Source organism: Triturus cristatus, chromosome 1_2 (genome assembly GCF_964204655.1).
Source record: "Triturus cristatus chromosome 1_2, aTriCri1.1, whole genome shotgun sequence".
NCBI classification, from domain to species: Eukaryota; Metazoa; Chordata; class Amphibia; order Caudata; family Salamandridae; genus Triturus; species Triturus cristatus.
The window spans coordinates 369,523,994-369,541,513 of NC_140580.1; the positions used below are offsets into that span (position 1 = coordinate 369,523,994).

The 17,520-nt window shown below is 39.5% G+C and overlaps 1 protein-coding gene across 2 annotated transcripts in view; it reads left to right on the plus strand.

The window, feature by feature from the left end:
• BICC1 (BicC family RNA binding protein 1) overlaps positions 1-17,520 on the plus strand; it is a 681,813-nt gene that overhangs the window by 615,416 nt on the left and 48,877 nt on the right. For both annotated transcript variants that reach the window (XM_085604750.1, XM_085604761.1), the window contains 4 exons: positions 2,750-2,891; positions 7,475-7,631; positions 7,832-7,997; positions 16,409-16,448. In XM_085604750.1, the coding sequence (XP_085460876.1) occupies positions 2,750-2,891; positions 7,475-7,631; positions 7,832-7,997; positions 16,409-16,448 (505 nt within the window). The remainder of the gene's footprint in view (positions 1-2,749; positions 2,892-7,474; positions 7,632-7,831; positions 7,998-16,408; positions 16,449-17,520) is intronic.

The following is a 17,520-nucleotide window of genomic DNA, read 5'->3' on the forward strand; positions in this document are numbered from 1 at the left end:
GGTTTCTCACGCGTTGGGTGGGCGGTTCCTAGCGCGTTGGGTGCGCGACTCCAAGGAAAAAATAGTAAAAAAAAATAACAAAGTATTAAAAAATATAGTTTAAAAAATATTTAAAAAAATAGTTTACAAAAAATTTAATTTAAAAAAAAATAATTAGAAACAAATTATATTTTTTAATTTTTAAAAGAATTAATTAAAAAAAACTTTAAAAAATGGTGAAAAACAATATAAAAAACATAATTAAAGGAATTGATACACTGAAATATAAAGATTTAGAAATCCTATGAAAATCATTAAACATCATAGTTTTAGAGATAAGTTATAGATAGGAATTAGCATTTAAATAACCTTTGAAATTCACTTAAAAAACCATAGGTTTCAGGTATGTTATAGTTTGTAAATAGCATTTAAAAAACCTTTGAAATTCACTGAAAAAAACCATAGGTTTCAGGGGCATTATAGTTAGCTGGACATTTCCCTCGTACAAAACCCTAGAAATTCCCCCGTTATAGTTAGTTCAGCTAACTATAACTCACGCCCCCGCAATGCATTGCTGATGACATCACATATTACATCACTCATGACCTGGTCAGTGACATCACTGATGCCATCACTGATGACATCATCCAGGGAATGTGTGTTTTTCTGAAAATTAAATATGTTTTACATATGTATATCTCAAGGTCGATGGAAGAATAAATGGGTATATAAGTGTCTAAATGGATGATTTGTTTTTGGAAAATTGATTGTATAACTGACTGATTAAGTGTATCTTAGTGAATACATGGCTTAGTGAGTACTGTTTCAATATGTAAATATCTGTATCAGTCTCTCACTTTGTGTATAAGTGGCTACATGCGTTGGTGAGTAGCTACATGGGTGTCTATATAGGTTATTAGTTGTTTTTTTGAGTATCAGTATCAGTATGAGTATCTGAGTGTCTGTATGGTTCGGTGGGGGTATTACATAGTGCATAGGTGCATGAATGAGTGACTCACTGTATGTGTTGAAGACAGCATGTGTGCAGGACTGTATGGGTGGATGAGTGTGTGTATGGGTGTGTTAGTGAGTGAATGACTGTCTCAATAGTGTCTTTATGAGTAACTACATATGTTTTAAACTAGTATATTGGTGTATATAAGTGAGTATATGTGAGAGTGAGAGATTGGAAGAGTTCCTGTATGAATAAGCATGTGTTTCTATAAGTGATTGTTTAAAAGACTAAGTATGTGTACGTTTCTGTAGAAGTAAGTGCTGTGGTGTGTGTATAACTGTGTATGCAAGTAAATGGATGGTTGATTCTTTATTAGCATGAGTAACTCTGTGTGTGAGTAACTCTATGGATGAGTGTTGTTGTGTAACAGAATGTATAGGTGTATGAGTACATATGATGGGTGAGTACATTAATGAGTGACTGTATAGGACTGTTGGTGAATGAGTGGATGTGTATGTGGATCTTAGAATTACTGAATAGGTTGTTGTAACTGGTATTGGTATGTCCATTGTTTTGAAAATTGTAGTTTTTATTTTTGAATGTGTGTATCAAAGGTTATATTAGGGTGAGAGGAGGTCTGCCACTCTATCACAAGTGAATAAACGGCAATTTCACCTAAGTGTACGGAGTTCGTGTTTCTGAGAGTGCACATATTTGGAGATGTTTTAATGATATTACGAACCGGATTTCCCTGCCGGTGCGTGCACCACTCTACGTGGGTCCCAAGCTGTCCGGAAGGGGAGAAGTGCTTTTTGGATATATATATATATATATATATATATATATATATATATATATATATATATATATATATATACACAAATATATTTATTTGTTTAGTTTTTGGGGAACCATTCTTTTTTCTTTTACTACTTATATCCCTTTATCTCTACCCACCACTTAAAATCACCCTAATCTCCCTTTACCCACCCCCTTAGCACCGAAATCACCCTTGCCTTCCTTAATCACTAAACTGTAAAATGACCTTTACCTCCCTTGACCCTAAAATCCCCATTACCTCAATTTTCCTATACCCTCACCTAAATCACTTTTCTACCAGCAAATTGTTGTTAAAGAAAAAACTAACCTGCGTGGTAAAGGTACAAATACTTAAATACATGGTAAAGGATGTTTCCCTAAAGGTGACTGCATATGTGGTTGCTACCCAGAAATGTTCTTATGTATAGGATAGGTAATAATGCATGTAGATTAAAGTAACAAAACTAAATAGAAATTAAGTAATGATTTATTTTTCTACACTCAAGCAATAGAATTGTTCATCACTCAAATTGTATACAATGGTTTGCCATCGGGATAATTAGCAATATATTTTTAACTTTAAACTTTGCGGTACACGGCGGTTGCTTGCATTTCCAGATAATTTCCCTTTATTTAGACAACGTAGACAAGATATAATCATCTAAAAACACTCATTCATTTTGTTTGCGTACAAATTGTTCATAAATAGCAGGTTTAAGCTGCATATGTCAGTGTGAAGTTTTTCTTTTTATCACTTTACCTTGAAAGGGTACTAGATTCAGTGCTTAACTAAAGTATGGCTTCAGAGTGTGGGAAAATGTGTATTTCAAGGTTCATTTGTAAGAAAATCATGAATTTGTAAGTGAAACCCAAGATTTTCCCCTGATAAAATAGGAATCCCGCAAGAAGGGTCTTTTATAACAAGCATGGAAGATTAGGAGAATAAGTATTATTTTTGTTTATTACAGTTATATATCTATTTCATAATGTTTGCAGCCTTCAAGCATGAAATATGGTTCGATTTCGGCATCATCTCTGGGAGAAAAGGTACTAAGTGCAAATCACTCAGACCCTTCGAGACAGACAAATAGCCATAGCCCTTCTGATCAAGTGTCAAACAAATCAAACAATGAAGAAGGTACAGTATCATTTTTCCAAATGTTTGTTTTTGAAGCATTTTTAAAACTGCTGTTGCTCAGTGTATCTTTCATACAGACCGATTGTCATTACAATTGCATTGTTCAACTCAAACCTACAGACAGTTACATTATCCAGTCTATAAACTAAAACTTATTTATAACTCCTAGAGAAAATAATTTTCCTTGGCTAATGTTTTTTTCTGGCCTAATAATGGATTTAGGTGCATATAATTCTTCACTGTGCAATCATGAAGGTGAACCTTGGCAAACCAAGAGGTTGCACTCGCGAGTCTGTTGTAGTTCAAAAACGTTATTTGGTCATATGAACATTTACACTATAGAAAGACCAATACGCATCTTGGAGTTCCAAGGACGGCAAAAATGCCACGTCATTACCTGACGAAATATGGTATTCTGGCTAAGTTCATGAACATGTGATAAGAAATTAACCGATTCACGTATTCTAAGTCCAGGATTGGCCTTTACCCCCCTAGCGGTTTATGCACTGGCAGCAGGATAGACTAGGCTCCCTATCACAACTCTGTTAATGATAACAGAGTTATTTCCTTCTTGTTTGGTAGTACTCTGGCTCACTCTGGTTAGCTTCATTAACTATGTCCATTAGACCTTAATTCTGAATGGAATTGTTGATGGTAGAAGACAGACTATAAAAGCTCCACCCCGCAGATCGGAGTGCAGAACTTAATTTCTGGCATGTTTACTCTTCAAGGGACTGAGAGAAAATGTGGTGTCCGGTATTTTTGTCAGTAGAGGTCCCTCAATTTAAAAATTTATTTCAGCAGGACACATTCTCTGTGGAAAAGATGTAGATAAAAAAGCATCTTGTAAAAAAATTGTCTGGGGTTTTGGCTGGACTGCAGCCTGAACTCTCTGCTTTCTGTCATTTTCCTAACTGTCTCCTTCATTTCGTTACTAAATACTTTAGAGCCTGAGGAGGGGGATCATATAGGAGCTTCTTGTGTCTCACAGGCTTTCCAGGACTGCCTTCAGATGTCTTTTGCTGGCAGTGGCAGACTACAGCAAAAGCGGATGCCAACAGGAACCAGAATAGCTGTTCATAAAATTTAGAATATATCTTCAATCCTCCTCATTCTGCATGGCTCTGTGAGTGCCTTAGAGTCACCCAGCAGTTACTGAACTGTGTATGTGGCTTAAGTATTGGCATTCCTGCAGAGCTGAAAGCAGAATAAGAATACCTTATTGTTGTGTCGACTTTTTTTATTTCTCCTTGGGTTCCCGGGAAACGCTTTTCTGACACCAGTAGGCTGTGGGAGACCGATCCTCCCATCAATGAGTGCGTCTTTAGCACAGGACTGAAGTCAAAATTGCTGGTTTGTCCACTTCATCCTGTTCTGCTTATAAGAAACAAATCCTTCCAACTTCATGCAATGAAGACCTTCTGGATCCAGGTGCTAGTAATGCTGCAGAACATCCCTCATCTGACACATTCAACTACAAATTGTCTCAAATGTGATGGAGCACAATATGAATTTTCTCTGAAGCTCAGGTTTTGGAGTGGCCTCCTCTTCAAGGCTTTGTGGCAAGCATTAAATACATGGATTTGTCCTTGACCCCATAATAATATGTTTGAATCTTTGTGAGTGTATTCAACAGTGGTAAATTTGTAAAAAACAAAAAAAAAAGCCGTCTCGCTTAGATGTCCGCCAGAGGTACCGACGGAGAGAGCGGTGCCTCCCCTTTATCCTGAGCCACAGCCAGGTGAGGTGAGGTTTTCTTCCCAAGCATTTCGGATGCCATTTGCATCATATGATTTGCGGAGGAAGTAATGCACATTCCTGATTACAGGTGAACTGGTTGTATCTGTTCCAACCGTTTTTATGCACTATTCTTGTTTTTTCATATAATTGGAGTAGCAAAACATTTGTGTCCTGAAGAAGGCATGGAATCAAAGTTTTCCGTGAATGCTGAAACATGTTGACCCTTTATATACACTAGACAGTTAAAAATGTTATACATACTGTCGTTTGGACTTTTTTTAGGTTGGATTTTGAGGGATATTAATAAAGGTTGTTTCTCTCATAGTTCAATTTTAACCCACTCTTATCACATTACATTGCACTGCACTTAATTCCCACATTTAAAACATCTATTCACATCTGGTTGCCTATTTGAGTAGAACGACATCAATTATTATATTCATAACCCCTTCTTAAAACATCCTCGGGCTCCCTGTTCCCTCTGACGGGGTTGCAGCCCTTAGTGTCATTAGTGACACAAAGGGGAGACCAAGATGATGAAGCATGTCACCATTGGTGAGTGATGGGTGTCCGTCTTAAAATAAGATTTTTCCATTATTAATTGTCTTTATTAAGGAAATTAGCATATTTTTTGAGTCTTAGATTTCTTATTGCTGAAACGATATATGCAGACCCGTGGATATATTTGTTATACAAACTCCAAAGGCTGCCTGCTACGGGTACATCTTCTGTGTGATCAAACTCAAAGCGATCACTTCCAAGAAGTCTGCTAGCATGGGTAACTACTCCACTTCCAAAAAGATACGCAGTGAGGTGCATGGTGGAGGGATAGGACAGGTCCTATAGGACCAAGAGCATGTTTCTCATTTATAGCACAGAGCATTTTGAATTGTTTGGCCTGCTGTTCTAACCCATCCACGAGGAACATTTTGGGCTGGGTGGTCATACAAAAATAGAGCTCTAAGGTGCTTCTGAACTTGCTGTACTGTCTAACCAGCCCTCATATCCTTGCACACCTTTCTACTCTTTGAATAATAATATGTAGTGCCTTTTATCATGTTATATTGGATTATCTGAATGAATGATGAGCAATTATTTATCTTTTACCATAGTGTCCGCAATTCTGTGCGCACTGTGATTGTTCCTATGAAAACTATTGAAGGTAATAAGACGGTGTATGCAAATTGGGAGGAAGTCAGATGGCGTTCAAATGCCAGTCCAAATGTTCTGAATCTACTGAGTTACTCTTCTGTGCTGATGTTGTTAAATGTAAGCATTCAGTGAAACACCTATGGCAGGATGTCAGAACTGGTATAACTTTGTCAACATGTGTACAAATAGATGGATAACTTAGCAAAAAGTTCATCTGCTAGCCCTCTAATCGGAATAATGAAATGAATCAAAAAATGGCTATGAAGAACTTTCAGATATATAAGATAATACAGGTCAAACCATTTGGAAGCAGTCTAACCACCTCAGGCTCAACCCAAGTACAGCAGGACCAAAGAGGCTTGAAGTACCTAAGGACGCAGTGAAAAGTAAATAGGAGTGACTCAAATTCCTTGTCTGCACACGCACCTCATGAACGTAAACAGTGTCACGTCTTTCCAACAGCTCAGTGGTACCTTAGTCGTAGAGTACTTACTAAGGGCCTGATCACGAGTCTGGCGGTCCAAGGCCCGCTAGACTAGCGGGGTATGGCAGTCCAGTCACTACCGTACCGGTAGTTCGACTGCCGTATTGCAACTTTGGTTGTCAAATCACCATTGCACTGCCGCAACTGCTGCAGTCAGAGGCTCACAATATGCAGAGGCACCGCCATGTATATTACGAGTCTCACGACCACCCGCGGTGTCATGGAAGTTCTTCCTCCGTGAAATTGCTGTTGGTCATGGAAGAAATGGGGCCCTACAGGCCCCCATCGTGCCCCATGCATCGGGGTGCATGCAGGGGGGCACATGTTGTGCCCCCCTGTGTGCATCCACCCCAAGTTACAGCACAGCATGGACCTCACAGTCTATGCTGTGCTGGAACACGCTGTTGCTGTTGTGTGGCAATGCCTTTCTAAGGCATACATAGGTGCCTTTGACATCGCTGCAGGACCACCACGCCACCCACCCGTCCGGCAGACCACAAGAAACTCATAATCTGATGGGCAGGTGGCGGCTCTGTTTGGCGGTCTTTGGAGGGGGGGTAGCGTGGCAGCCTGCTCTAGGACCACCAAACTTATAATTGGGTCCTAAGCCTGATACATGCAGTCCTTAGCCAAGTTTCTTCATAAATCTACTTTCTTAATATGGTGATAAAATATCTCTGTACCAAATGTTTCCTTAACTTACCTCCCAGGACATATACTACCCCCTGTCAAAAATGTTCAGTGAAATTGTCCATATAATTCTGGTTCCCTCTAGAGCATAGAGCCTTGCCAGTATTCGAAATATAAAGCGAGGGATGCACACAAAGCTTATAAGCTGAGAAAAATTGTGAACTTGTTTGTTTACAGATTACTACCTGACAGATGCATGTAACTTCACTTACATCTATGTGCAGTACTAATCTTTCATAACAATTTGTGCTATTATCAACACAGGATTTAGTTACGAGAAACATGTGATGTTTACTAACATCTGTCCAGAACTCACTTCAGGATCTGACTACCATTGCCCACTTGAAAAATTACATTCTATTAAAAAAAAAAACATTACTAAGAGATCACTGTTTCCACCACAGATTCAACAAAAAAACATTCTTTTGTGTTTTGCCTTAAACATGTATTGCTTGCTTTCCAGTTGTTTTTATTTATTTAGTTCCCAAACTTCATCATATTAACTCTGTTTTTGCAGGTTGCAATGATGCCTTTGTGGAAGTAGGGATGCCAAGAAGCCCCTCACATTCAGCAAATACCAATGAGCTGAAGCAGATGATAACTTCTGCCAAAGTCTCTTGTAACAAGAGGCAAACAGTGGAATTGTTGCACGGTACCAAAAACTCCCACTTACAGTGAGTTATTCTCTGAAATACCAGAGATCGTTCTATCTTTTAACTAAAGATATGTGTTATATCTTTGAAATTGTTTTTCAGAAAGAAATTTGCACAGTAGATAAAGTTGACAGGATAATGCATATCAAGCAAACTGTTGATTTTCTGGTCTAAGATGACATCTGCAGGCCTTATTTTCTGAACATCAAACCATTTTTCAGTACCACAGAAAGAATGCTGTCAGATTCCGAACTAAGTTCCTCTGAAAGTCCAGTGGCAGACAAAAAGGCTCCAGGGAGTGAACGAGCAGCAGAAAGAGCCGCAGCTGCCCAGCAGAACTCCGAAAGAGCACGGCTGGGGTCACAGGCATCCTTTGACAGCATGCAGGTACCCAAGACATAGCATGGCAGTCAAGTACACATTAGACAAGAAGAAAGATGTTCATGTTAAGTCATCTTGCAAAGGTCTAAGATGGAATTTTATAGTATCTTGATGAAGTTTGTAAGGTTGGGGATGTGTCTACAGATGGCTTGGTTGTGGGGAGATTATTAGGCAGGTATAATGCAAAGTTTTGGCTTCTAGAGCCATGCCCACCCTCAACACATTAGACCATTCCAACAAAATGCCACATTATCTGGTTACTGGTCCGATATTTTTAGAAATTTTTGAAGGCAATAATATTAGGCATTCATGTAGCACTTGTTTCTATGATATCTGTGTCATTGAAATACATTTCTCTGTTGCCTATTTTGATTTTAAAGCAAGTGGCCATGCAGTAAAGGGGTATTTCTGTGACCCTTCCATTAAAGCCAAACAAACCATTATTTTCACACCATACGCTTTCAAATATATTGGCTAACAATGCATAGGATTTTCAGGCAATTCTGAAAAGGAACATTTTGAAATATTTCAACATTTCATAGTTCATCACAACACCTAGAAGCATTATTTCTGTGCCACAACCATACATGGATGTGCTGGAAAGAAACATGGTACTATCTCTGAGCAGATGTGTGACCCATATGGCCCTGAAATCATCCCTTGTTGGTCAGTCTTCTGTGGATGTATAGTCCTGCCAAAGACTTTGTAGGTTTTCTACGGCTTGTCAGTTACAGGACACACTAGGCATGTACACTAGTCACCTATACCAAAGGTGCGCTTTTTAGTGTTCATGTAATGCTTTTTGGAGGATTATATGTCAGTCATTTATTTTCTAATAAACGCAGCAAGTTAGAGAGACAGTTTTATTAGTCAGTCAAAATACTTTATTCGGCTCAACTGATCCATGAAAGTCATAGCAGATAAAAGAAAACCATATACAGTATTAAAATTCATAGGATTGAGGGAAACACTTGTTAAATATACTACAAGCAGGCATTAAAAGACATCTATACCATAAAAGAGTTGTTCATTTATAAGATCGTATCTTTATGGCACTTAACATGTCATTTAAAACATCAGGTATAATGGTTTTGTTTCACGGGTAGGACATATAAGTAAAGGCTGTAAATATGGGATCTGATTTTTAATGCTTGTAATATAGGGTGGGGAAACCGCACTCTTTGTGCGGTGTAAAATTTGCAACAAAGCAAAAAGTGCCTAGTGCTTTGGTCCGCTGGGAATTCACAGTGACCACGAGGAAGAGGTGAAAACCAGTACCTTCAACTGGGAAAGCTAGCTGAAAGTGTATAGCTTGGAGATGGAACCGTGTCAGAAGAAACTTGTGCCACTCATTTATAATAATCTGTAAACAAAAGTGCGGGGGTGCAGGTAAAACCGAAGTGTGTTTCCTAACCGTACTTCTCTAGTCTCTGCCCATGTCCTTTGTACTTTTTGAATAAAAAGTGCTTTAGTCTGAGTTAGGGGAATGGTCAACAGACTATCCGGGTTAAGATAGAAATTTGGGGCACCAAGTGTTTCTAAACTCATTTTAATACCATTGGATTGCCTGAGAGTTGTCCAGCTTCAGACAGTCCTGTAAGATTGACCTGCATAGGTGGGGTTCTGGATTTGTTCAGATTCTGTGCCATAACAGAAGTGGTTGCAACTTGATAGAGCATATATAATCAAGCCAACCTTTCGTGGCATAAGGCCGTCGAGGTGGAGTGTGGAACTGCCAGTAGTCTTCTTATAAACTTGTTCTCCACAATTTGTAGAGATTTGCCACCAATATGCCCCAAATGATTCAACAGACACACATTTAATGTTAAAGATACCAAGCATTGCATGGCTCTTACATTCAAAAGAAATTTCCAGTTAAAATCTACCCATATCAGAATTCCCAGATACCTAAAATGTGAAGTTTTCATAATTTCTTCCCCGCCTGGAAAAAACATTTTACTCTTGGCTAGTTTGGGACTGCATTTAATTACAAGGGACTTAGTTTGATTTGTTTATAGTCCTAAGCTACTCATAAAACTATTCAAAGCATTAGAAAGACCTGGAGGCTATTAGCAGTTTGTGCGATTGGGACAGCACCATCTGCGTAAAGCAGCACAGGGACTTCTCATGGATCTTTGGCAGGTTCTTCCTGGCCGTTATCAGGCGCTCTCCCTAGGAATTAATATAAATAAAAAATAGAAAAAGTGCCAAGACAAAGCCTTGTCTAACCCCAGTGATTGATGGGAAGTCCTCAGATAGATCTCCGTTCCTGCTATACCACACTCTGACTGTAGTATGTTCATGTAGCCTACCGAGTATGGATATTATTGTGCTATCATTGCCTAATTTGAGCATTATGGTCCACAGATTTGGGCAGTCTACCATATCAAAGGCACATGTTAGGTCCATGATGCAAGATGGACACATCCTTTTTGGCCTTTCTGCATTTTTGGACAATCAGGAAGAGATTTAATGATTGATCAACTGTGCCCAGGCCTGGACGAAAACCAAACTGTAGGTCTAAGAGCCCGCATGACTCTGTAGACTATGTTTCCAATTTGCTAATAATGCCCTTACTAGAATCAGTTTTATTAACGCTAAATGATCATGAACTCATTTGGGAAGTGCCCAAGGAAGATGAAGTAGAGTTTGAGGCATGACAAGTCTTTTGAGTGTTGATGGGACCTTCACAGTCTTTGTCCAGGAAATGCCCCATCCTGCCTATCTTAGAGCATTTCAGTAAAAAATCTGTGATTTCCTGAAGCTGAGCTGTTGTGGATGGACAGATTGAAGCTTTTCCTTCACTGACATTCATTTTTATTCCAAAGCTGCTCTTACTTAGTGCAGCCAGGATCTAATATGAAGGAATAAAGCCATGGACTGGGTATCAATACCACTGTTTATGTACCACTCCACTTGCTGGTGTTTGAGAATGTGGAGACCAGGCTGCCCCATGGAGATAGAGAAGAAATTTGTCAAACTTGATGAGGAGGACCTTTGTGCTGACAGAGTATGTTGCTCCTCTGAATACTTAATCTTAGGTGATGGAAGTTAATCTTACAAAAATATACATGGACGTCAATTTGCTAATGCTGACCGAAACTAAAGCAGCTTAACTGCTTGTCAAGATTTTAAAGGCATTGCTATCTCAAGTGGAAGATGGAGAATACATCAATGGAATAGTTCTGAGTACTCCTACACAAAGTTTAAATCTGATGTCCCTTTCAGTGCTTTGATATCTTCTCCCGGGGCATGTTGCCTAAGGATGATAAACTAGAAAGCAAACATTGTAAAACAGATAGCTCTGATGAAGGTTCTTGATTTTTTTCAGCTAGCATTTGTTTAGATGTCAGCTGCAGGAGATGATTAGCCTGGTATTTGATTGAATCTAATTCCATCCTGTTATTCTTCTCCTGCGTACCATCGTTCCTCTCTCACCACCACCATTCTACCAGATTTTTTTGTAAGAACACATCCTCTTGACTGCCCTTGACTATAGTTATGTGTCTAAGATTCTGTAATCCTTAATTCTGTAGCACTGTATAAAAACCAATACATAAATGAGGTGTTTAGGAATCATAAATATACCCTGTAGTTCAGGGTAGACAAAGTCACCATCTCTCAGATTTCTTGCCACAAATCATGATTCTTTTTCTCAGAGTTGTCAGATGAGGTTGGTTAAGTTAATTGGAAGTCTAGGAGTTTCTGCATAGCTTTTCAGAAGAAGCAGCCACACAGTTAACTTTCTAGTGGCAGTGCACACTTTGTGTTCCTCTGTGAAAGGATATATCTAAGACTTCTAATATTTGTGGAGGAAATTGATCATAGATTAGCAGGTGTCCATTAGCAGTCATAAATGAGGCTGATGTTAGCTAGTTAATCTGCCTTCATTCCTTCAGATTCCCATCGCCGCTCTACACTTTTTCCAAAAAAGCAAGGCAAAGAAGCAGCTCCTGGGGTGGAGGGTAAAGGATGTATCTAACCTTGACTATGGATAATGTGATCTTTCAGGTTACTCTCCCTGTGCAAGAGAAGGAAATGTAGTCCATCTTCTTCCACATCGAGAATACCTCTGGAAGTGTGGGGTGAGTTGAATGGTATTCTGGTGAATCCTTGATCTAAAGGGCATCAGCAACTTTGTTGTCATGGTACGCATCAAAATGAACTGTCTGCATTGCATACTTCCTCTGATTATCCAGGAAATTCGAGAATCTGGGACAACACGGGATGCTTATTCAGATTTGGATGGGAGTTGATTGCTCAGGTCCCCTTTGGTGGATCTTCCCTACCAGTCTTGTGTTCAAACTTTGACTTAATATTTTCCCCAAAGAGAAATATAACTGCACCTCTAGTGGTGAAGCTACCTTATTCTGAGGCCCTAGACTTTTATAGGGGCACAGTTCAAGATAGACTAAACACAGTCTTCCTTCAGGAGCCTTGAGCACTCAAGTACCAAGACATTTGCTGCTCTCCTCCAACATTCATTGGCTTAAGTGCCGATCTGGATTAGGGTGCAAGGGTGCATGGTCGTAAATCGTTTGCTCATGAACCTGGGTGTATTTTGGATATTGGTGATGCAGCATAATGGCTGGTTCCCAAGGGGTTGAGGATGTGGAACAAACATACATTGTCTCACCTCCTGGAACAGCTTAAATAAATGCTTTTTCAACATAAGTTTCTATGATGGATGCTCGTGTTGACCTTGCTTGGTAATGAAAACAGATGAGAACAATGGACCAGCATTCAATTCTGGCCACTGGACAACAACCGAGATTCTGATATTGCTAAACTAGAAAAAGCCTGGAACAAAATACCCCAGTGTCTGGAACTATCTTATAGCGACTAAGGGGTCAACTATTCTGATCAGATAGACCATGTCAAAGCACAGGCTCACTCAACATAGCGTTCATATTTTGTAATTCTTTTAATTACTTTGGTGACGGTGAGATTTGTTCAAACTTGTGTGATGATCTATAAAAAGAAGGCATGGACATTTTAAGGACAGGGTCCCTGAACAGGGTTTTTCTCTCATAATAATTTCCTTGCACCAGAGACTTTGGAAAGATCTGAGAGTAGTGTATTTGTCCAATTTTAAATCTCTTCAAAGATGAGCTACTGCTGCTGAGTATTTGCTTTAGTTTTCTGAAGGTGCTATGTTTGGGCGTCAAATTAATTTACTATCTCTGTCCTTATGATTTCTGTTATGCCTATTGTATCATTCTAACTTATCTACCAGCTGCTACTGAAGACCATTGTAGAAGACTGATGTGATAGGGGTTGTTTCTTATTGTCCATGCTGAAGTTATTTTATTTTCTATGATATGAAGGAAAGTTTTAATTTTATGTTTTTATTCTATTAATTGTGGTTTAATCTTTACATGACTGGGTGATATTGAATCTGTCTGTGACTGTGCTACATCAATGCTTTTGAAGAGTCTTTGGGTTTGATAATGGCTTTTGAGCTGTATTACGACAATAGTCAACCACAAAAATAACTACTTCCTGAGGGTCTGGGATCCTTTCTATTTTTTAGATGTTTTATGGTGGTGATTTAGGGTGCATAATTAATCTGAATTCAGGGCTAAATGTCACAACGCGAGAAACACATGGGTAAAGGCTTTGGGCAAGTGGCTCTGTCTGTTGTTCTGCATTAGTAGTGAATCACTCCATTTTGTTTCTGAATATTTTTCACTTTTTGTGCATTAGTTTGTGATATTGTCTGTTTTATTGTAAGTCGGATTATTCAGTCTCAAATTGGGTAAGCCTCAACCAACTAAACAGTGGAAAAAGTGTAATGGGGCCTATATACAAAGGTGCAGATTTACTTCAATACAGGTTTCTCTGTAATGAGAGACAGACTAATGTAGATTTGTGGCTAGAAATCAAAGCACTCTCTCACTTTACCTTCTACTATTACATTAGCTGTGCATATTACAAATGCAGAATCATTTGTCTACGATTTAGGGATTTTGCGTATGCGATTTTATCCTACTATGTATATACATGCATTTAAATACTGGCTTATCAGTATGTTCATATCAATGTTTCAACTGTGGGCTATCATCCCCACCTGCCTTTGAGTCATAAGGACATCTCAGTTCCAATTTACAAAAGCATTTGCCTACATAAAGCATTACTTGAAGAGTTTTGTGAATCAGGCATGAACCTTCAACTGCCTTTTAGTAGTATTGCAATAAAGACACAGTCCTTTACATATCTAATAACTGCATCTGGCTATTCTCTGGCTAATGCCATTTTATTACCAGCTTGGATGTTTTTGGTCCAATTCATGAAGGGGTGCAAGAGTATGTAAAAGAGTATTACAAAAGTATCACTATACATACTCCAGAATGCCTTTGCGAATGGACACTCCTATTTTTAATTACCACTTAAAAACAATGATTTGTAACAAACAAATCTACTATCGATACAAGGGTTGCACTACGCTGCTTGAAAGTGAGCCAGCAGAACATCATCATGTCTACTAGGATGTTGCGCTGTTTACCTGTGCTGGCACACTTTTGGCTATTACCAAAAAAGGGTACAGAGTTCCTCATGTACAGGAAGGAAGAGATACGGAAGGAGGTGGAGATAAGGTTAAACCACCAATTGGTTATCAGGACGTAACCAGTGGAAAGCCAGGGAAGCTCCCTTGGTGGAACTAGAGCTCTCACACACCCAGCAAGCTAGGTGTCATGCTTCATCATATGAGCACTGCCCCTCGTCAAGTCGGCGCTGCAATCCTTGACGGGCTCCCGAAACCGGGGCTCTTTGTCGGGGATCTTCTGTTCCTGCCGATAGGTGCTTGGGGGTGAGGGGCCTAGTGTAATGGATGTAGCAGAAAATGAAAATTAAAAAGGGTCAGTCTGTCCTAATTGATGCTTTATTCAGAATGTAGTCTACCCTATTAAAATGGTGTAGAGTGGCTAAGTCCTAGAAATGAGGTGTCTAGACTTAAAGCTCTACTCTAAATGATCACACTTTTGGCTGCCATGAGCCAACGCGCACACCCTTGAGCCATAGCGCAAATGAAGTTAACAAATGAAAACTTTGTATCTTATTGTGTCTTCCTTGAGAAGGCATAGGAATTTGGTGCATATCCCTGTTTACGATTGTTTTTGGAGAGGGATTTGTATCGAAACCTATTACTGGTTGCATGGGAACGCCCATGCATTGTCCACGGAATGCCTCCTTGACGCAATGTAACGCAAAGCTTTGCATTGTGCAGCTTTCTCTTACTTTGGAAGACTACCCATTGCAAATACTGATTTGCGTTGGAGAGTGAATCCCAGCATACCACTTTGCGTCTGGTTGCAAAGCTTTTGTAAATCTGGGCCAAGGTGTCCTTCTGGAGAGCCTGGGAAACTTGCACCATTGTAGGAGAGAACGGGTCATGCATTACAGTGTAGGAAGATTTATTGAGACTTAAATACCTATAAAGTTTTTGTTCAGAACTCTTCCTGCACAGTCAGAACAATACTTGTGGATGTCTTCTATCCTTATGACTCCTTTGAGTCCCTTATGTCATGATTGTAAGTATGTAGCTCATCTCCTGTTTACGTGTACATGGACTTTATCTGTTTTCTTCTTCGCATGCTGCATTCTGTTTTACTGCACGATTCAACTGCACTTAGAGTCGTGCAGTGGAATGATCGCTGACATGTGAGTATTGCTTTTCAAATAAACTGCATGTGTTACTGTTACTATTCATACCCCCCTCCCCCTCCTAACCCCTGAAGGGTAATGCCAGTGACCCCGCCTCAAACAGCTTCTGGGCATCCTTTACTTTCCAAATAAAAGTACATAAAATGGTCCATGATTCCGCTCAAAATGTTCTCTTTGTATCACTTATCTCAGATCTCTGTTGATATTCTTGTTATTTGTACCATACCTCTAAAATAGAAATGGTAGCATCGAATTCGAAATTCAGGCCTACAAGTCTGTGTGCAAGTTAGGCAACGTTTGTTAGTGCCTTATTTCATATATACACACTAGTTAGTTATCAAGAAGCACAGGTTGAGTTACCAAATCAGGTGGACGTGGAGAACAGGCAGGTTAAGTTAGTGGGGGAAGTATGTTTCATGCCTAACTGAAGGAGCCTTGGGTATTTTTAAAATATTGCAGAAGCTTTGCAGCAAAGTCCACAGATGTCTTTCATATGAGAAGTTTGAAAATGTCTGCCTGTGACCTTAAGGTTCTAATTTATTCCATTGTTATAATCATGTACTGTCGGAAAAATGCGCTTCATGGTAAATATTAGCATTTTCAAATCAAAGTAACTTTGTGATATGATATTGTGCATACATCAATTTCCATCTTAAACACACTGCTTCTGTGTTTTCGTGTGTAATCGCCGAGGTGCGATGACGCTTAATTCAATCAGAATTTGAGCTAACCTGTGTTTCTTTAATCTTCAGGCCTTTGACTATGAACAGAAGAAGTTGTTGGCTACCAAAGGTATGTAGTGTGTGGGTGAATTTGAACAGGGAGTCGCATAAGTTTACCTTGACGTCTATTCGCATGAAATAATATACATAATATCTTCCCTAACATTTTGTGTCGTCTTATTGGGCCCAGAATATATATTTCTGATCCAGGGCAGTTGATTACCATATAAAAATTGCCAGCAGATAAATCAAAATTGTTAAAGTGTATCCCCTTACTAAACAAACGTGTTTTGATAATTTTTGAGTCCGGGAATATGTATTTCAGCTTCATTGTTTATCTTACCCATAGTTTAAAACTCTATTTTTGTGTTTCTGGGTTTCACATTGTTGACCACAGCATACAAAGTACTGAACATACCCACAAGGGAAGGTGCTTTTATAAGCCCTTGAACATGTGCTTATACCCACACCCCCTGAGCACACTTGGGACTGCTGTATTTAAGGGGGTCATTATAGTTCTAGTTTTCCTTACAAGCTATGCAAGTACGGAGCTAAGCGGAAAAATAACACCAATTTTGTTTCATGTCATTATGGTGAAAAAACAGCTTGATAAATTCATCCTTTATACAAACTTTCTCCTAAACCATTTTCTTCGTGTTATGGTCAAACCTACTAGACAGCGCATGTGCTGTATGTTATGCGGCAGACTTTGACGTAAAAGCACTTGGAGAGGGTTCAAGCCCGACCATTGCTTACCATTGGTTGGCTTTCCTGTCACTCTGATTTGCCTGCTTTCTATTTGTGTCTGTTTGCCAATGTTGTGGATGTTCCTTAGGGCCATACTGGGAACTCAAAGCGACCCTGACAATTTTGTCAGACCAGCCCCCACCCAGGGGGGGCGCAAGTTTGAAGCACTCCTGCTTAACAAAATCGACCACCAGCACTGCTGCTTTTGTTACTGGTGGGCGATCGTGCAGCATCACTGCAAAATAGTCCACAGTGACAAAACAAGCCCCCACCACTCCAAAACCAGCCCCCATTGCTCCAATTTTGGCCCCCACCCATCCAGCCTCCCGGGCAAATGCCTGTTGTCTGCTACAGCCCGTCCGGCCCTGATGTCTCTCCCTTGGAGCATTCCCTCT